This window comes from Glandiceps talaboti, chromosome 13 (assembly GCF_964340395.1).
Source record: "Glandiceps talaboti chromosome 13, keGlaTala1.1, whole genome shotgun sequence".
In the NCBI taxonomy this organism is placed as follows: domain Eukaryota; kingdom Metazoa; phylum Hemichordata; class Enteropneusta; family Spengelidae; genus Glandiceps; species Glandiceps talaboti.
Window position 1 is genome coordinate 8,339,106 of NC_135561.1, and position 23,051 is coordinate 8,362,156.

At 36.9% G+C, this 23,051-nt stretch overlaps 1 protein-coding gene across 3 annotated transcripts in view; it reads left to right on the forward strand.

Moving 5' to 3' along the window:
* Window positions 1–23,051, forward strand: part of LOC144444427 (adenylyl cyclase-associated protein 1-like) — a 107,135-nt gene that overhangs the window by 16,964 nt on the left and 67,120 nt on the right. For all 3 annotated transcript variants that reach the window (XM_078133838.1, XM_078133839.1, XM_078133840.1), the window contains exons 5-7: window positions 10,899–11,042; window positions 12,372–12,457; window positions 12,929–13,034. In XM_078133838.1, coding sequence (XP_077989964.1) covers window positions 10,899–11,042; window positions 12,372–12,457; window positions 12,929–13,034 — 336 coding nt within the window. The remainder of the gene's footprint in view (window positions 1–10,898; window positions 11,043–12,371; window positions 12,458–12,928; window positions 13,035–23,051) is intronic.

Sequence of the window (23,051 nt, forward strand, 5' to 3'; positions counted from 1 at the left end):
ACCCAATACAAAGTGTTCCTAGGATGGTTTCAATGCCTCAGTGGTCAACAACCTTTTCTTCTTCTTTTGAATGGCTTACAAACTCCTGACAATAGTGAAGGCTGTATTGAGAAATGAAATGTTGACACATGGTAAAAAAAAGTAGTACATCATGATTCTATACACAAAGTTTAAGATTTGTATCTGGATGCAAATCAATGAGTACGTGGGAAGGTGTGTGAGAGAGAGAGAGGGAGGAGAGAGAGAGAGAGAGAGAGAGAGAGAGAGAGAGAGAGAGAGAGAGAGAGAGAGAGAGAGAGAGAGAGAGAGAGAGAGAGAGAGAGAGAGAGAGAGAGAGAGAGAGAGAGAGAGAGAGAGAGAGAGAGAGAGACAGACAGACAGACAGACAGACAGACAGACAGACAGACAGACAGACAGACAGACAGACAGACAGACAGACAGACAGACAGACAGACAGACAGACAGACAGACAGACAGACAGACAGACAGACAGACAGACAGACAGACAGACAGACAGACAGACAGACAGACAGACAGACAGACAGACAGACAGACAGACAGACTTACACTTGGACAGACAGACCAGACAGACAGACTTACACTTGGACAGACAGACAGACTAAATGGTTGAAAGATATTTTAGACATACTGACAGACATGCAGAAAAACTGACTGATAGATACGTAGGCAGTGTGAGATATGTAAAGTAAGAGGCACATTGGCAAATTAAGACATGTACACACAGACAACTAGGTAGCAAAGAACGACAGAGATAAGTAGACATGAACCTTCATCTTGGACTCCTTGAATTGTCATGATGTGTATAACAATGACCTCATGGCAACAGATATCAAAAGACAGACACACTGACAAGTTGAAAGGCTGTGGTGTGAGAGTTGACAAAGCAGTGCTGATTCATACTGTACCAGATTGTTCATGTGAATACTGGTCTTTGAATAGCCCAGTGTACTTGTGGACCAGTCATTGTCAAAATAACTAGTTGTATGTTTTATAATGCCCATTACTTGACTGTGCATGTATCCGATCATTTTGTAACGATACAAGGAGTTACCCACACTGTACACACTATGAAGTCACAACAGCAACACATATTTGATGCAATATAGTAACTCTACTTAGCAACAACTTCAAAGTCTGTACCTTAGATCAGGTATAGATAAAATATAGGTTGGGACACTTGAAGTGTGAAGGATACAATTAACAATTGATGTTTACACAACTTAATTCTACAATATGTACACATATATATTGGAAAGTAATACCAATTCAGAGAATGAGGAGACCAGGGGTATAGTCTGGTCCAAGAGAGACATACTGAGAATATGAATATGAATTAATCTGTCAAGGCATGAATGATGTAAAGTCCCTGGGGGGTTTACCAGTAGCCAGTTCTGGTAGGACTGTGTGGCCAATACTGCCAACCCCAGATCCTATTTTAGACCTATTTTGACCAAAAAACCAACACCATTTTAGACCTATATTGACCAAAAACCAATACTACATTTTAGACTTATATTGACCAAAAGGTATATTGACACTAGGAAAGGGTAGTGGTTAGAAAATTGGCCAACAATCAACTAGGTGATCTGTTGTATATGCCACATCTCATCAAAGCAATAATTAAAGATTATTACAGAACCCCATGATGTGCGAATACAACTTCAAGTGTGGCGTACTCTGGATATTTGCACGAGTGCTTGCAGTGTTCTCTGCACCCATATTTTCACTCACTACACTCGTGAAAGTGCAGCAGAAAACACTGCAAGCACAAGAGCAAATGCCCACATGGCATGGGGTTATGTTTTTTTATCACATTATGTTTATCTGAAATGGCAAATTTCGATAAAAATCATAAAAAAAAACATACAGCGATCACGCAATTTCATAGCAAAGGATTGTGTCTTCATGTCCATATCATTTGCATGCAGGTATACGATAATGTTTTTGGTATTGCACTGCAGTGAAAGTACCACTAGTATGCGCGCGCACCAGTGCAAGTAATCTCTGGTACATAATATGTAATAATAACCAGTTACCTTCTATGTACTCTCCCAGAATAAAGCCCTTCATTCTTATGTATGCACTGTGTAAATGGCAAGGGTGACATTGTCTCTTAAGGAGGGTAGCTTAGCTCGGTTGCCATGGTATCATCAGTCTTGTCTAGTCAATGCCATTCATAGAGAAGTGTCAGGTAGCTTAAGAAGGTTGAAACTAAAAAGTTTATTATAAACAAAAAATGTGCAGCTTTATCTTCTAATGCCGAAGGTATACCAAGATTTGCTATTTAATATCTGAATAAAACTTTATAAATTTGCCCAATGGGTGTTTTGAATGTGGTAATCTCCCTCCCCCTCTTTGGAATGGTTTGACCAGAGGCCAAGATTGTTTTTTTTTCTTTTCACAAGTGAAATCCTAGTGATACCACTTGTCTAGTGTCTGGGTGTGTTTTCTGTGTAATTTGTTTCTTTGTTTGTTGACCGTTTTTTGATCAGAGTGGGTGGATTGACTAGTTGTTGCATAGTACTAGTTATAGGTATTATGCTGGACTTAGAATTTCTTTGTGTTGTTATTTCTAATTCATTGTTAGATGCCACGTCTCCGGACGGTGCCACCCCCGTGTAGCGTCAGAGCCCTACTAATAACACGTCATTTCACGCAACATTTAGCATGAAATAGTACCATCATTGCACCATGCTGTTGACTTGACTTCCATCATGATTAACCAACAGTCTTGTTAGAGAGCAGTGAAGTGAAACTATTGAACAACGACTGTGTTTGGTTTTCGTGCTTTATGTTGTGGTAAATCATCTCTTCAACACGGATTTGATAGCCAAGCAAAACTGAAGAGTTTCTGTTGTTTGTACTTCCTGTATATATGAGTAATGATGTTGCTTGTGAGATTTCTTAGAAATAATACAGTTGCTTAAGTATTGTATTTCGACTAGTCACCATGGTAACCAGCATGTGCAGCTTATTTATGGTAGTGCTGTAAAACTAAACGTACCTGTGTTTTCTTTTAAAAGTTATGTTGAAGACATAAAAGGTAGGGGTTAGGTGATGCAGGTATGTGTGTTGTTGTCTCATAGTGGTCACTTTTGTCCACTTTGGTGTTGGTCTCAATATGGTCACTTTTCTCCTCTTTGGGTTGTTTGTCTCATAGTGGCCACTTTTCTCCACTTTGGGGTGTTTGGCTCATATTGTGGCCACTTTTTTTCCACTTTGTGATGTTGGTCTCAATATGGTCCCTTTTCTCCTCTTTGGGATGTTTGCCTCATAGTGGCCACTTTTCTCCTCTTTGGGATGTTTGCCTCATAGTGGTCACTTTTCCCCTCTTTGGGGTGTTTGTCTCATAGTGGCCACTTATTTTCCACTTTGGGGTGTTGGTTTCATGAAGTTCACTTTTATCCAGTTTGTGAGTGTGTCATAAAAATCTACTAACTGAAAGAATGATATTTTGTACAGCTGCTAATATGATAAATCATGATTTTAAAATTTGCTAAAAAGTAGACAGAAGCTCCTGAAAAAACTTGAGAATATGCGTTTTTATCTTTTTATGATGGTGCTCCTTGTCTAAACTATCGATATGTATTATCTTGTCATGTATTGTGTTCAATGACATGTCACTAGATTTAGTCTTTTTCCACCACCACTGTGAAAAAAACAATAGAGCTGTGTGGATTCCTTGTTCCTTTGTGTGTTATTGGTTCCTGTACATATGGTTGTATGGATTTAGATGTGGATAGCAAACATAGTATGAATTCCTTCCAATCATCCTGGGTTCATACATTCCTGGAAAGTCCTGGAATTTCAAAGGATACCTGGAAAAATGTGATTGATTCTTAGAAACTCATTGAAAATCAGTTGACTGAACATTTGACGTTACTGTTGTAAATTTTTGGATAGATAGGTGAGGAATATGTATTCAATCGATCAGTCAATTGATTGATCAATCAATCAATAAATCAATTGATCAATCAATCAGTGACTTTATAAAGTGCCAGTTTCTACTACGATGTAGAGTTCAGACTGAGTTCAGGAAATGACCAAAGTTGAATTGAAAAATACTCCACGAAACTGACAAGAAAAATTCCTTGAAAGTCATGGAATTTTATTTGAACTCTGTCACTTCCCTCCACCAAAGAACAAACAAACAAACAAACAAAACAAACAACAACAACCCCCCCCCCCCCCCCCCCCCCCCCCCAACGCTGTCAACACAGAGCACAGTTAAAGGAAACATGGATTACTTCTTTACATTTTAATATATCTACATCTTTCAAAAATGCTATGTACAAAAACATACAGTGTTCTCGTTAGCCCTCAGGGGGAAACGATGGGATCCATCCATAATTTGATTTTGTATGAATGAGTTCAAGTATTTTTACACATTGTCTGGCGACTAAGAGAAGAAATCTGGTAGATGATTTTCCTTCTTTGTTCAATATTTTGATCGCGAATCCCCGAAAATCTCATTTAGAAAACGCTGTACAACACTTCGTAGGTGTCCATAACAATGCCACTTTCTAAAACCCTTTGTTGGAAATAGATCGGTTGATTTACTATGTTATACTTGTCAATTTGACAAGTAGTTGGTTGGGATGGATAGTGGATGTGGTTGGGATGAGGGAGGGAGTGTTGTATAGAAGACAGAAATCTACTGCCCTGTCTAGTTATATTTCAAAATGTCATTGTACTTCTTGAGCTTGCTCATCGTTTGTTTGTTGTAAACACTTTGAGAGACATTCCATTATAACTTTGGAAAGAGTGTAAAATGTGTAGACCCATAAATTCATTGTGTAATTCATTCTGTTTAAAGGTGTCTCACCTATTGTTGATGGAAGTGTACCTGTTTTGAAGTGTGCTGTTTTTCCACTCATGTGGTCTCCAACAAGAGGTGGTGCTATTTCTGTTCTGCTCTAGATTATATAAGCTATTCTGTAAGCATCAGTGAGTTAAACAAACTGAAAAGGGAAAGAAAACCCACCTTTCATCACCTGGTACAGTTGTTCTTTTTAATGAGTTCTTATTAAAAGTCGGTTAACTGCACAGAAGTGAGTGTCAGTTGACTGGAGACTAATTGGAGTGAGTCTGGAAATACTGCCGGTTTTGTGTTGTTTATAATATGTCTGTTATTTCAACTTGGCAGAGATCAAGTGGGGCTGGAATGAAATTTTATAATATAGAATGTTGCAGTTTTTGTGTTTTGACCAAGATTTTTTTTTTGCTGAGCTTATACTAACAGAGAAGATGAAGTCTGGAATCTGGTAGTATTACCCCCCCCCCCCCCCCCCCCCCCCCCCATCAATACTTTGAGCCAAGTATACATAGAGGATAGAGTCCGGTTGATAAAGTAGTAAGGACCAGATAAACCGGACCATAGAATAAACACACAGATGACAATTTGCAATTTGATTATAGTTTGGATAAAAAATACAAGTTATTCCTCTTTCAGTTGTCCTAAAAAAAAAGAAGTGAAATGAAAATATTCCAGTAAATGGTCTGTACTATTCTGCTAGTGTCATGTGATGCCAGGTCTGGTCATGTGACTTGTTCTAGCTTAATTACAGCCTGTGAGCTATACCTCTCCACTTGACTATAAAGGGATTAAAATAGAACAGATTTCTACAAGTGGGAAAACCCAAGGTAGCCAAAGCACCTTTAAACTATCAGAAGTGACCCATTGTAAATTTAGCCTGTATGGAGACCCGACTAGGTCCTGACTTGGTGTGTGTAATAAAGTGTCTCACTGCTATACAGACCTCACTGGGTCCTGCCTTGGCCTGTGTAAAGTGTGTCTATCACTGATATGCAGACCTCACTGGGTCCTGCCTTGGCCTGTGTAAAATGTGTCTATCACTGATATACAGACCTCACTGGGTCCTGCCTTGGCCTGTGTAAAGTTTGTCTATCAGTGTCACTGCTATGCAGACCTCACTGGGTCCTGCCTTGGCCTGTGTAAAATATGTATATCACTGCTATGCAGACCTCACTGGGTCCTGCCTTAATTGGCCTGTGTAAAGTTTGTCTATCACTGCTATGCAGACCTCACTGGGTCCTGCCTTGGCCTGTGTAAAGTGTGTCTATTAATTTTATTGTGGACACTGTCTGATTATCATATACCCTTTGGCATTATTTCCTGAAATTGGAGTATCCTCCTGTAATTTCCAACAAAGAAAGTGGAAGTTGTAACCCATTGATTGTGGTTCCCACTAGACTGGTTCTGTGTGACTTTATCGTGTGTATATGTACATTATCTGCTTGTTATGATTTGAAAGAACAACTGTCACTAAAAGGGGAACATTTGAGATGGTTATTTTTTTTTTGCATCAGTGTTCGTTTCATGTTAAAAACTACCTGTAATGTTATTATGCATTGAAATAGAATATGCAGAAGTAAAGACAATGTAGGTGAAGTGAGATTAGGAGGGGGGTGAGGTACCAGTACCCAGCAATGACAATGTAGGTGGAGTGAGATTGGGGAGGGGTGGGGTACCAGAACCCAGCGATGACAATGTAGGTGTGGTAAGATCAGGGTGGGGTGGGGGGTGGGGGACCAGCTCTGGAGTGAAGAATATGGTACCCAGCAATAACAATGTAGGTGGGTTAGGATTTAAGAGAGGGAGGGGTACCAGTGGGGGTGTGTAACCAATGCTGCCAACCCCAGACCCCATTATAGATCTGTTTTGAGGAAAAGCCAGTACCCCATTTCAGACTATACACAATATAGTGAAATCTAAAAATGTACATTTCACCAGCTGCTAAGCCTGATATCCAATAAAAATATCAGCCTGGGAATTAGCCTGGGGGAATTAGCTGAGAATTTATGATCTGGAAGTCATGTCTCCATGCAAGACTCCACTTAAGTGTAGACCAAACATTTAGACCCCATTTTAGACTCTTTAGCTCGAAAAAAAACACTTGAACCGAATTATAGACCAAAGAGGTAGAAAACACACCTTAAAGGTTGGCACATATATGTATACTCAATTTGGGGGAGTACCCCCTCCCCTTTGGGGTAAGATGTAGGATGAAATAGTCTATTGACATGTTTGGACTCAGAGAATAACTAAGTATATTAAAGTTAGTACCTAGCCGTGTATTCAAGGTGAGATGGTGTGACAAAACAGTCTTACTATTCTTAAAGTTAGGATGGATGAAATAATCGGATGCCATACAATAGAACACTTTGAAGCAAACAACTTACAAACGAGGGGAGACTGTTTAGAATGAAGAACATGTTGTGTCAAGTCTGTAAGTCTTGTCACCACACCTACATCATTCTTTGTTGACTATGTCGTGAACATCATAACAATAATGAATCACAATCATCGCTCAGACTCAGTTTGTTTATTAGTCTGTCCTGTTCAGTTGATATGTAACCTTTGGCTCCCCGGCGCCGGTTGTTGGAAGCAATACAATTCTATGCACATTTGAATTAGTGTTTTCTGTAGCATGTAACCGGGAGACCTATTTCTTTGTAATTGTGTGCAGTAGGCTGTGTGATTGCCCGATAGCTATGTACTATTATGTTTTAATGAAATTTAGGTCATGAGAATTACACAACAATAACACTTTATAGTTGTGTCACTCAAAGACATGACTTGTTTATAGGTTGCTAATGATGAAGTGACATTGCAATTTTTGTGGTCGTAATGCAATGACATCATCGGTATGTGAGTGTCAATCAAAATACTTGTCTTGCTGTCAAATTGCAATGACATCCCCAGATTTTAAACCACCAAATCAATGATGTCACCAATTTAAGAGTGTTAATGACATCACAAGTTGCCAAAGTATGGATGACTTCACTGAGCATATTACCACAAAACAATGACATCACCAATTTATGAGTGTTAATGACATCACAACTTGCCATGGTGCTAATATAGTGACATCACACATTGTATTACCACAAAACAATCACCAATTTATGAGTGAATAAAAATTGTTATCTTGTTTACAAGTCACCACTGTTCAATAACATCATAGATGGTTTTGTAGACACACGGCAGTGACGTCACCAATTTATGGGTGTCATATTTTGACTTAATTACCAGTTTTAGAGACTCTGTCAGTCACTATTTAAAGGTTATCACATATACAGTTGAATGACGTCATAAGTTTGTGTACTCATAGTGTTGTAACATAGCCATTTTTTGTAGACACAGAGCAGTGACATCATCAGTTTATGTAGGCATCGATTGAGGGACCCAAATTTCTATTTAAATACTGACCTATGTTATTGCCGCAAGAGAGCAAGGTACCCGTGGTGATACTAATCCAATGCACCAAATTATTGTATTTAATCTGCACAAACTACAACTAGGACATTTTTTTCATCAAATAACCAAAGATAAATTCACTAAAAAGTAGTCAATTACTTAAAAAAAGATACCTTGTCTTGTAATTAGTGGTCAATATTATCTGTAGGTGGTGTAGTGACAAGTTTCAATCTTCAGCGAAAGCTTTGTTTTGAATGTCACCATGTTCAAACTGTGCTAGTCATAACTGGAGTATCATTTTCGGTCAGACAAACCACATTGTCAGTGGTAGATATTATCCGTAAGCAGTACAGATACAGGTTGAAATCATGATTGCCGTTGAGGGTGCTGATTTTTGGGTGCGGACCCCAAAATTCAATTTGATTTGTATACAGCTACAAAAAATATGTTTACCCACAGTTGATGCTGTTTACGGTGTACAATATATTACAAGTAATTTGAAATTATTATAAATATTTGTCAATATCTCCAGTGAGGAAATCTGATTAAAATCCAATTTATTGTAAACTTTGCGATTTCTTTTTGGCCGTTATGTTTACTGTCGTTTGTTCTTTTCTGAGCGCTCGTTACATACATCTGACACAACACCATAGGCGTTCCTGTACCAAATCTAAGCGCTGAGTGAACTCACTCAATGAATTAGAACACGTAATGCACCAAAACATACGGGTACAGTACTTCAGAGCACTCTGTTCGAAAAGAGCATAAGCACAGAGCACAGACAACAATGTTATCGTTATTGTTTGGTGGTTCTCTTTCTTTCAATTTCAAACATTGAGTGTATATATTGTAAGACGGATTCTGATTGGCTACTCATAAGAGTGACATTTGGTAGGGAAATGCCGACGGTGTTGTGTCAGATGAGAGCACACAAAAGAACAAACGACAGTAAACAAAAAGAAATCGTGAAGTGTACAAAACATCAGATTTTAGTCAGACTGGCCCAGACTCAGAGTCTACATTCAAGGAATGTGTCATTCAGCATGCTCAAATTGACAAGTTAGGTACACATTAAAAATTAATCCATTCATACATTCCTAGAAAAAATCATGGAAATAGTGTCATTCTCGATGATATACAGATGGAAAATAAAATGTAGTCATACAATGTGTTTTAATATTTATAACCAAATCTATGATTATCATACATAGCTGTGTATTGTTTCTGTTGAAGAGAAAAAATTGCTTATAATTTTAGTTGACAGCAAAAAAATCAACATAACATCGAGAAAGTATAGGCCACCTGAGCGTTCACTGACCCTGCAGGACATGTAGTCTAAGCTAGTCATCAAAACAGATGGAATCCTTCAATATTTGTACAAAAACTGAAGGTGAAAGTGGAGTGTTTATTTGAGAGTCCGTGTGTTGAGAGATAGGTAAGGTAGTCTAAATATATGTGACTTGATGTTTTATTTTGTGAAGTCTTGCATTGACATATGCACTGCATGGATTTAGAAACTCTTCAACATTAACTAGCCTGAGAAAGTATCACGTTGACAGATATAACATGCTGAAGGACATCTTACCATACCATTCCTCATATTGTCACACCCAGTCAGCTGTTGTAAGGAGGTCAAAGGTCAAGATACTTGGTAGACTGAAACATTAAGCTTTCTCTGGTAGTGTCAAGTCTTTTATACTATAGTGGCTGTATGCAATCTTTCTTAATGATCTTTTCAAACAGTTACAACCACCCCACACTAACTGTGAGTTGTATATATGTATGTATGTATGTATGTATGTGTGTGTGTGTGTGTGTGTGTGTGTGTGTGTGTGTGTGTGTGTGTGTGTGTGTGTGTGTGTGTGTGTGTGTGTGTGTGCGTGCGTGCGTGCGTGCGTGCGTGCGTGCGTGCGTGCGTGCGGGCGGGCGGGCGGGCGGGCGGGCGGGCGGGCGGGCGGGCGGGCGGGCGGGCGGGCGGGCGGGCGGGCGGGCGGGCGGGCGGGCGGGCGGGCGGGCGGGCGGGCGGGCGGGCGGGCGGGCGGGCGGGCGGGCGGGCGGGCGGGCGGGCGGGCGGGCGGGCGGGCGGGCGGGCGGGCGGGCGTGCATGCATGCATGCATGCAAGCATGCATGCATGCATGCATGTGTGTGTGTGTGTATGTATGTATGTGTGTGTATGTGTGTGTATGTCTCTGTCTGTCTGTCACTGTGTGTGTGTTTACATATACATATATATATTATATACATATATATATACTATACACACGCACATATATATATATATATATATATATATATATATATAATTATATTCATATATCCATGGATATGTGTATATTATGTTTATATGTTATCATGCATTTACATTTGTGTGTATAGTTACCAACATGTGTATTTAAGCTTGCCCACATGAGTGTGTCACTTTTTGTAAGAGTGTAAGAAAGACATCTATGTTATATGTCGCTTGATGTTCATTTCGCTTGATGTTCATTTAGTACATACTCGTAACATCAACCCTATTGGCTTTGTAATGTGTGTAATGTGTGCTACAACCAAAGAGTTGTGATTGTAAAAAGGCATGAGTTGATATCTGTATTAAAATAAGCATTAGACATGTGAACTGTTTAGGATTAATTTTTGACTTTGATCTTGTTTCAGGAAGTATTACAATCCATGTTGAAGCCTACAGCTGATGCTATTGGAGCTGTACAGGAATTCCGTGAAAAGAACAGAGGAAGCAAGCAATTCAACCACTTGTCTGCTGTCAGTGAGGGTATTCCAGTGATGGGATGGGTGACTGTAGTAAGTTTGGCTTCATTGTCCATATAGTTTGATACATACATACGTACGTATGTACACATGTGCGTGTATGCCTATGTGCATGTGTGCAGGCATGCATATGTACATATACGTATGTACATATATATACATACATACATACATACATACATACATACATACATACATACATACATACATACATACATACATACACACACATACATACATACATACATACATACATACATACATACATACATACATACATACATACATACATACATACATACATACATACATACAATGTTAGGTATTAGGTATTTTACACTCAATCCTTAATATTGGATACTGATCTGTAAATTGTAAATGATAAAAATATACATTTCTGTGATAAAGAAAAATATCAGATTTTAGACTAGATGTATATGCCAAGGCAATGAGTGGGAAAGAGGTCACATAAAGAAAGGAAATTGACCCAAGGCTAAAGAGTTCCTTATTCTGAGTATAATATTTAATATGCTGACTGTCCAATCATATCATTTTTATCTGAATAATACACATTCCAATGGGTCATCATCAAGTTTTAGTGGCTATTTCGTAGCAAATTGTGACGTGATCAAAATATTATTCGACATTTTGTAGCATATTTCTCTGCTATCTATTGAGTCTTTAGGCAGTTAATGTAAGCATTACTAGACTTGTACCTCACTGTCCTCATCTGTTTTAGGTTCGATGTGCCACGCCAGCCAATTTACTTGAAAACCAACATTTTTTTCAAATTCCTTGAAATTTTGCAATATGAAAGTTTATTTCCAGTTGTTTTGAAATAGTAAATGAAATTTGATAGGAAAATAGCCAGCTTTCATTTTCCCTCAGAGATAAGTTCTCTGGATTTGGCGGCCATATTGGATTCTGAAATGGAGGAGATTTAGTATCAACTTAAAAATTTGAATGTGACCCCTGACCACATGCAAATATCAGCTATGCAATGTGGTCATCGACTCAACTTGTTACTGTACTATTTACGGATAAAATAGACCTCTGGTCAACATGTACAATGTTTATTTATTGGTATTTTGATAATTTTTACTGAATATATTGTTGGTTGTCTGATCAAAAAATATTATTCTTCAGTTGTAGCTTGTACAGTTTTTAGCACAACTGAACCACATGCGATAGGCATGGTGTTGTGTCTGTCTGTCCATCTGGTCTGTCTGTTTATATATATTATGATGTATATCTTTTTGAATCCCTTTGAGTTGATACAGTTGTGCTACAACGTCATTGGCGCTAATTTCAGTGCAACCAAATAATGTTAAAATAGTTTGTATCTGGTTTATTTCCCTACAGGCACCAAAACCTGGCAACTATATTAAAGAAATGTGCGACTCTGCTCAGTTCTATACTAACAGGGTCATCAAAGATTTCAAGGGAAAGTAAGTCACTGCCAAGGTCAAAGTTCAAATACTCTCCTCCTGACTCTCTTGTTAAATTTTCAAAAAATTGTCATACAGATAGAGAATGGACATGCTTCAATAACAGTGTAGTCTATTGGCTCATAGCTGCTATTTGTTTTAAGAAAGCCAATCAGAATCATTCTCCTTAATAATAAGCTTGTCATTGATTGGCTGATGACTGTACATTTTGTTTGAGGAGCCAATGAGAATCATCATTTCAAAGACACATGAAAGTTATTCCTCTTGTCCAGCTGTGCATTGTAAGAACTTACGTTTGCTCGAACAAATCCCAGAAGACATGTAGTTATATCATTGTACCATAAGTGAGTTTATAGACTAAGTCATTATACAATATTTGACTATTTTTTTTGTGAAGAGATAGTTGTTAACACATAGGATTGTACTTTCACAAAGAATGAAAGGCTCTTACAGTATTTTGACTGCTTACAGCGATGAACGCCAAGTACAGTGGGCCAGAGCCTTCACAAAGATATTCACAACATTGAAGGACTATGTTCAAGATGAACATACTACTGGAGTGTCATGGAATCCAGCGGTAAGCTTTACTTTTCTTTTCCCTTACCTGGCCCTGTCAATCACAGCCAATAGTGTCTCAGCTCATAACTGGGTGACTGAGATCTGACCAATAGCATCTTGGTGCTTAGACTGAGTTGCACAAGCCAATGAAATCTCAGCTAATAGACCTTATTACTGAGATTGGACCAATAGGATTTCAGCTCTGAGACTGAGTAAGATCTGACCAATCGAGTCGTAGGTCTGAGATTTGACCAATTGGGTCCAAGCTCTGTATAAGACCTACATTAGACTAATTTGGTCTAAACCCAACTAGAACTCTGAGATTGAACCCAACAATTTCTGTGTTTCCAGTGATTGGTTTTCATCAAATCTAGTTGCAGAGCATTGTCTTGTAAAGTGACTGTAGAAAACTGGTAAATTCATATACATATCAGTGTGAGTAATTCATGAGTTAAAAACCAAATAATGTAGTCATGATTGTTAATATACATGTACATGGTAGTGATCAGCCAAGGCTGCGCAGTGTTTTATACATTGCATTAGGGAGGTCGTAGTGGAGTGTGTTGTTGTGGATAGCCATGGATAGTATTCATCAGATCTTATGAGCCAACAATTATCAAATATCAGATGAAATTTCTCAAGTTTGAAGAGAACCAACGAGAGTTTGATTTATGGTAATGGTGTAGTATTGTTAGCCGCTAGCCTGCAGGTCAAAGGGTCATGGTATAGGGTGAGCAGTGGTTGGTTCTTATCAGTTGTGATATGGCCCACCCAACCGTGTAATTAAGAACGTATGAGTCAAATCAGACTTTGGAAATTATAGATACACGATATATGTGTGTGTGTGTATGTTTGTACTTTTACACTATATTTATCTGTTCTATGAAGGTATCAGCGGATGAATTTTCTCAGATAATTTTACACATGTACGTCAACACTGTTCATTCATTTTGTTAGTCACTCTCAGTAGTGGATGAGTTATATTAAGGAAAGGATTGTGTGTCTTGGTTTAAAATGAGTACTACTGTAACCTTATAGTGAAATGAACCAAGGGAGAGAGATTTGATGAAGTGAAAATTGTTTATAGTGAATGATTGTACACTAGTTGGTATATATATGTGTGTATAAGTTTCGCAGAGTTGGAAAATCATTCATGAAATGATTCAGAATTGTTCATCATAATAGAGGGTGTGTTGCACTGAAAATATTAGTTTTGGGGACCTGAAAGGGTGTTCGTTGTAGTGAGGTGTTCATTACAGCAATGTATGAACGCCATGAGAAATATACATTTAACAGGGTTCAAATGTTCCTGGTAAGTCCTGGAATTTCAAAGGATTCCTGGAATCTCCTGGAAATATGCGATTTTACCCCAGTTAACTGAATGATCAACATTATTGGTGTAAAGTTTTGATTTGATATATAGGCGAGAAATTTATAAGAAAGTAGGCGTGTTGACAAATTAAATATATTTTACGGGTCAATACTCTGGGAAAATTGTCAGTGTTGATCTGAATATGCCGTGAAAACTAATGAAAAATTCTTCAAGTGTATGAATCCTGATTTGTAATAGAAGACATGAAAGGATGTTCACATAATCAAGTGTCCGTAATAGTGAAGTATATTGTATAAAAGTTGAAATATGACTTTGGTAACATTAGGGACGTTCGTACAATGTTGCACAAGCTCAATAAATGAACATCGTTCGTTTAGGACAAAACCCCCTCCTCCCTCCCCCTAAACGAACATTCACAAGTGTGACATCACACATTTATTTATGATGTAACCTTGATGAAAACTGTAGTGGCGGTCACACCACTAAGATCGATGTAATGAAAAACATGATGGTAAACATGAAGTTCCAACCTCATGAACCTGTTTACTGAGATGATGGTAAACACATCAAAATATTACCGGAATCCCAGCACTGTATGTCACATAAGAAGTAAATTTTATCAACTTATCAACATCTCATTGAAGGCATGAAAGTTTTCAAAACTTGGTTAGAAGTGTGAAATTGAAGTTCAGCAATCGCATTGATGCCAGACCCCTTCCACTTAAACGTATAAAATTTGCTTGTTGAGCGTGTGTGGCATTGTGCAATCGTCCCTTTGCAGGATGTTTGTTGTTGTGATGTTCATTTGAATGAATTATTAACTCTGCACATATTTTCTTTGTTTTGGACCAAAAATGTATGTAATGTAAGATTACTCATAAAAACTTCATATTACAGTTCTTAGTATCAGTATGCTTCTTTGTTGACTTTGCTACAGATTCTAATTTTCTGTTCCTGTGTTATACCTCCAAAAGAGAATTTGTTTGATAAACTTTGTTTTTGGAAAAAAAAATTGATTTGACCAAATAATTCCAAAGAAAGTGAGAGCAAACAAAGTGAATCCATTGATAACTAAAAGAGATATTCCAGATATAAAAAGACATAATTAGTATTTATTTTGTTGTCATTTGCCAGTTAATAAAATTTACAACTGAAATTTTATAACTGAGATATAGGTACCATAATTTTATACTAAAATTTCATTCTGTGTGTGTTCTGTTAGTCTGTTTTCTCATACGTTGTGGGAAATAGTATCGTATTGCTTCACTCTGGCCTTTAACTGTCACATTTATTGTTAACCACTGTATGGGTGATCATGTGTCTAACTAATTAGGTGACTCACATACAGTCATGATGTACTCTAATGTATTGAACTCTACTCAAATTGATGTAGGTCAAGGTTAAACTATGTTGTAGTATGAGATTTTTGTGACCTTGCGATGATTCCAGCACGCTCCATTCCCCCAGTGAGACATTGATTACCTCATAGATATTGTTTTTATGGCCAGGTCAGCTTTTAGTGTTAATATATGGGCAGGGTTGATCCCACCATTGTAAAAGTTGTTTTGTAACATTGTTGTCGTATAAAGAGATTTATGTAGCAACTTGTAAATAGTAGCAATATTACAGATATGATAAGTTAATTGTTACGGTTTTGCAACATTGTAGCATTTAAGTTGTTACATTGTAACAATTGGAATATCAGATTATTATTTTGTTGACCAAATAGTAACAATTATGAAACACATTGCATTGTTTTTATTGCAAAATTGATCCCTTTTAATTGTTCATTGTAACAGTCCACTTTTTGATTGTTGTATGTTGACCAAATAAGTAGCAATATTACAAGTATGGAATGAGTAATGTATATCATTCTTGCAACTTTGTAGCTATCATGTGTTACACTGTAGCAATCCAATTCACATCATGTTCACAATGTTGTTGCTTTCACATTGCAATATTGTAGTAAATCCAGATTCTTTCATGGCTTGGTATTGGCTAATCTGTTGCAATCCTATCAGTAGTTGTATTCCTAGGACCAAAGAGATTTGGAGAACCTCTACCAGTAGATGTTGTCTTGTCTTATCTTATCTTGTCTTGTCCTGTCTTGTCCTGTCTTGTCTTGTCTTGTCTTGTCTCAGAACATCTACAAATAATAGAATATGAAATGAAATTACCGTTAATGTAAGAATTATGTAAAAAAACTTACTTTTATTGTATCAATATTATGAGCAGTAGTGTATTTGTTTGAAACATTAGAAAAGTTTCCAAATCATCAATAAGTCACAATTTTGAGAAAAAAATGTAACAATGAAGAATTTGTGCCATTGCAGTGCTTGTGATAATGATTCCTAATTGATGATAGTGCATGTAGAAATTCATTTAGTTAGGTTAAACAGATGGAGAATAAGTATTTAACACAATTGTAAGGGAAAAGTACTTGCAGAGGAACTGACTGAAAAGTTCAACCTGTATCAGTGTACGTATCACATATTGTTTCACATGTACTTTTGAATCAGACAATAGTGTGAAACTTAAGGACCCGATCTCAAAATTGAGATTATAACTGAGTTAACCCCTAAGGCAATTTGACGCACCACTGATGCACACAATTTCTAGTGACGCACCAAAATTTGGTGTTCCCCTATCTCTTACTATGTGGTGACTCACAAGAAATCTCAGTTTTTCTCATTTTGACTCACAACAACAAAATTTGGCTATCATTAGAGGGCGTACTTGTCATAGTTGAGATTTGTACCTGACTGAAAAGTTCTGTCCCAAATAATGTACTAGTATATATGACAATTCAAAACTTAAAGACCATGCTGTCAATAGTGAGATGGGAAAGTGTAATATGTACAGTATAAATAACACACAGACAAGTGGAGATTTATAAAGAAACGAGTACGATGACTCATCACTTTACCGGTCTATTACACACGCAGTGTAATCTCAAAGATGTCGTTTTCTGTTATTTTATTTTTGTCTGTGACTTTTTGTGTGGCTGTAAGCCAAGTACTGTCTCAATGACTATTAAAGTCTGTCTACATTCAAGTTATGTAGTAGGCAGAGCTATGAAAAATAGCCACAGGCTTCGATTCAGCTTGGAGGTGGGATTTTCTATTCTCCAACTCCTCCCCATGGATGTTGTTGAATAGATAGCATGTATGATACTGTCATTACCGATTCCTTGTATCCAGTCTACAAATACTATTTGCCCCCAAGGTCTTTGTAGATCTTTCTTCTTTTTTTTTTTGCTCTGTTTGACTCCCACTGATCACAACTACTGATAACAAATTGTTTGCAAATTGAAAGATTGCTACTACAACGTTATCCAGACATGAGTAACGTTTGAGAAATGAAGTAACTTTAGTCAGCGACAAAGATTGTGAGTTTTATGTATGTATGTATGTATGTATGTATGTATGTATGTATGTATGTATGTATGTATGTATGTATGTATGTATGTATGTATGTATGTATGTATGTATGTATGTATGTATGTATGTATGTATGTATGTATGTATGTATGTATGTATGTATGTATGTATGTATGTATGTATGTATGTATGTATGTATGCATGCATGCATGCATGCATGCATGCATGTATGTATGTATGTGTATATCTCTGTTTGTCTGTTGACTGTCTATCTCTGTCTCTGTCTGTATGTATGTATGTATGTACGTAAGTACGTACGTACGTCTGTATTTATATGTATATGTATATGTATATGTATATGTATATGTGTGTGTGTGTGTGTGTGTGTGTGTGTGTGTGTGTGTGTGTGTGTGTGTGTGTGTGTGTGTGTGTGTGTGTGTGTAACACCAGACTGCCTTAGGATGACTCATATGTATTTGTTCTGTTTATAATACATGTCTTTTAGCTCTGTTGTTGGCATCCACAGGAAATGTAAGCATTACAAGATGTGTGCATGCCACTTCAGGCATTTAATGAGGTAGTGATTATAATAATGATAATAATCTATATATATTTATTACTGACTAGTTCTTTAAGTTTGTACAAACTTGTGTCCCAGTAATTCCAGTGAGGGCTCTCCCACATGGGTTCAGTGTTAATGCAGGAGGAAACATGAGTACCCGGGGAAAACATACATTGTTCATTAGTCTAAGAGTCAACTGAACGACACTCTTTTTACTTACAGCAAGGTAAATGTACTCAAGCCCTGACCAGGGCGTGAACCCTTACTGCAATGGTAAGAGGACAGTGACTTAACCATTCAGCTATTGACAACCCTATTGATTGGTTTAACCCATTAGAGTATTGGCTACCAATTGTATGTTATTAGGATGGCCAGATACTTGAATATCACAATTTCAAGTTACACGTTTGACAATGGATGAACACCAGGTCCAGAACACAAGTTTTACATTAATACGTACGATCTCTCATATCTGAAGTTATGAATTGTAGCAGTCTTGGCTATAAATCTAAGGTATGTTTCCTCACTGATAGCTATTGTTTTCATAGCAACAGATAGACAATAACTTGAACATGGCGTTACTACACTCTATAGGCTATAGACATGAAAATAAAGTTTAAAAAAAAAAAAATATACGTTTGTTATTTTTACACAGAGTACTATGTGATTGCAGAATGAGATGTTAGTGATAATGAAAAGAGACACAATGGCCTAAATAAAGATAATTGGGTTAGCAGCTAGGGGCTTTGATAAATAGATATTTATAAAGACATTATCATTACGCCTGTTGTTAGTAGGTGAAGCGTACAGACGCTGTACAGGTTGATCAGAATAGATTTGATGTTAAAGGGATTGAACCTGCAGTCGGCTTTGGTCATAAAGAGATTCAGAGATGAGTCTAGTCAGTCTGCATTGCCTAGGGCAGTTTCACTTTAGACAGTACTTGAGTATTCTCTCTTCAGCAGGTTTAGTTCTTGTCTGTTGTTGAAGTTTTAATGGAAAAAGAGTACCGATAGTACTCCAATCTGTTTCGGTACAGGTTTGGTATTTTTCCAATTGTTGATTCCGAAGTTTTGAGTGTTTGTTGCAGGATGCCCAGAGGAAAAAAGGAAACTAGAGGATTAAGCCTTGATAAATGTACTCATTTATTATAACTAAATGTTAACGGTCTAAAAATGGTACATACTGATTGGGGTAAAGATGTAATGAGGGCTAACTATTTCTATACTTAGTATCAGATATGTTCCACCACCCGATGGTAAAACTAATAATATTATCATTAGCAGCTGGAGAGATACGAGTCCTGATGTTGTGATTGAATGAATTAGTACCCACTTTCTGTCTCAGTACTTAATAGGTTCTCATTCATGGTTATCATTCAAAAGTTTATTTAACGAGCATGCAAAGTCTTACAGATAACCTAGTTAGTCTAAAAGCAAGCTTTCTATAGATGTCTTAATTTGCATATAAAAAATGATAGAAGAGATGGAATGAACACAGCACCAGTTTTCCTTTATAAACCTCCTAGATTCTTAATGATTAGATGTTTTTCCTCAAAAGTTTTCTCGGTTCAGCCAAGTTAAATCCGAGTGACATAAGTGGCTTTGTCACCACGAGTGTAGCGACATAACCCTTAGATGACGAGTATTTTCTGGCAGAATGAAGAAAAATATTGGGGAATAATTTGATTATACTATAGGCAGTAATATCAAATTAAAATCGGAGAAAGTAATGGCAATTTTGAACATTTTGACTCATATTTCAAACACAGCACAACAAAGCCAATGATGTAGACACGCATTGTTGTGACATAAATGCAAGTCGTCATGATGTAGCGTGATGGAGCGATGAAAAATTCAAAATATCACTGGTTACACAGATATTACTAATGCTGACTGCACCTCTTCGGTCAAATACTAATCGCATTGTGTTATTATATGCCACTTTTAAAGTATGCATCATCCTAGTACTATAGTTACACCAAACACTTAAACAATATACATTGTGTAAAAAAATTCTAAAGAGCGTACATTTCACATGTAATGTACTTTTTCATGAGTTTAGTCGTGGTAGTTATTGATGTCTGTCAGGTCTGTCAAGTATCTATTCCATATTTTTTTTTGTTCAACTTGGCTCGTGCATGGTATAATGGTATCAGGTTTTACCGCTAACCTGGTTGTCTTTATCCCATTCAGTACTGAAAACTTTGCCGCCAAAATTATTTGAAGAAAATTCTTGTTTTTATGTAAGTTTTTGGCATATATCAGCTTCATTTTAGACTGGAATTAAAGAAATGTTATTTCGTAATGAAGTAATATTATTATAACTATGAAAATGTTCATATAAATTGGGTCCCAAAATTATTTAAAACTCGTCTCCAGTCATGAAAGGGTTATACATAAAAAATGTACAACAAAATGTAGAAGTTGGTGGTGTATACAAACCTTGGAAATGAAAGGAATGGAATGGAAAATATCAAAATAATAACAACCTAAAAGCAAAACTCATGAAGAACAAAAGATGTTTTTGTAACCTTGAGTATTTGTGTGTTACTGAGGTGTGGTCATTGTGCCTGCTGGCTGGAGATGCCAAGGGCATCTTATCTTAATTGACAGCTTTGTTTTTGTCTCCGATGCCTTAAAATAGAATTCCTAATGTAAGGAAAGTCCTGTGGTCTGTAACTAAGAAAGTTGTGTTTTGTTTGTTTCTCAGGTTAAGATGTAGGTGCGTTAGTCTACTTGTATGTAACATAATTAAAATGAAGGTAGTTATTAAATCTACTTAAAAATGCTATAATACAGTGTTATTGCTCATAAATATCATATTTAAAATACAGAGTAGTGTCATGTTTGATGGTTGGGTGATTTTAAGTGTTCACTGACATTAAAGTATAGTCTTGCATACAAGTATGATATAAAGATGTTATTTATTTGTTATTATTTCTTTAATTCGGGCCACAAAGATGTCCCATAAAAAATATAAAAAACATACAAACACAAAGAAAAAGACAGATAAAATAATTAAACTAGAAACTATCTTGTACTATACATGACAATCCTATACTTTCTCCAAAAGTTTTAACAAAAATATGCATCAGAGTCAATACAGATTTGAATTAAAGTATTGTGGCTCTCTGCAATACGTCTGTTAAATGTATAAAGCAACTTTCGGTGGAGCGATGAAAAATTCAAAATATCACTGGTTACACAGATATTACTAATGCTGACTGCACCTCTTAGGTCAAATACTAATCGCATTGTGTTATTATATGCCACTTTTAAAGTATGCATCATCCTAGTACTATAGTTACACCAAACATTTAAAACAATATACATTGTATAAAAAAATTCTAAAAAGTGTACATTTCACTTGCAATGTACCTTTTCATGAGTTCAGTCGTGGTAGTTATTGATGTCTGTCAGTTCACCTTCCACTACAGAATCTATAACGAGGGATATTTGTAGACCATAGACTTTGAGAGTACTAGCTAGCCGTGTGGTTCTGTCCTGAAATAGAATCTGTGATAATGAATGTGGCATGTCTCCGCATGGGTTTGGGTATTCCGCAACTCTAGCTCTGAAATTTTTTAACAAGAATTAGACCTTGACAAAAAATTGTTCGGTTCCTATTACCTGACCCCCACCTACTTTTCACTGCTGACCCTAAACGATTTTTTTTGCATATTCAAAAAGAAAAGAAAAGAAATAGCGAAAATTGTGAAGTCTTGCCAGAAATAGTGGATGCGGATACTGACATCAACTTAAAAAGACAATATAACACTGTTTTTCCAATCTGTTATGGCTGTACATCTGATGGGAAGAAACCAATAACACAGAGACCATATGGAAAAGAACATGACTACCATACCGAGACACATTACAAATAAAAAATAAAATAAAATAAATAAATCTACCTACCCCACCTATTCTTAAAATTGAGTGTAATCGGAACCACACAATTTTTTTTATAAGGCCTTTAATACAGGAAACGTGATTTCTATTTTACTGTCGCAGTGTGTCTGGGAACACAATAGTAGAAGTGAGAACATTGTAGTTTGTCCTTGATCAGTCTGTAAAAAGGATGATTTACAGGAAATACTACATCACAGATTGAGTCTGGTATTCCTGCTGTGCCACAGCAATGATGTTGATAAACTACGTACTTGTATACTGTCTTCTTAACCTTGGTGGGGACAACGTGGCTGTAGTAACTATAGTTGTGTCGTACGGTTCTTTTACATTAATACATTGACGGTTCTTTTACATTACATTGACAGTATGACTTAACCCAGTGCTGGCGGGCCATTCACGCCAATATCTGTCAGAAGCTTGACTGCGATCTGTGGTTCACTTGAAAACTTTTCTTGCGATTTTCCCCATCCAGCCTTTGATACTAACCATATCTCACTGATTATCATGTAATACTAATCAATCATTCCTGATGACATTTAATATGAATATCATGATTCACTGTGCAGAATGGCATGAACAACAGAGATGTGACACTGGGTAATAACTTCTGTTATCATCTCATTAGTTTCAGAAACCAGTATTTATCTATAAATGACTATACTGAGATTTTGCTTTTGAGTGTAAAGTATACTTCTAACTTTCGTATTTGAACAGGCCATATAGTAAGACCATTCTGGGCTACCATAGACAGGCCAGATATAGTAAGACCATTCTGGGCTACCATAGACAGGCCATATAGTAAGACCATGCTGGACTACCATAGACAGGCCAGATAGTAAGACCATGCTGG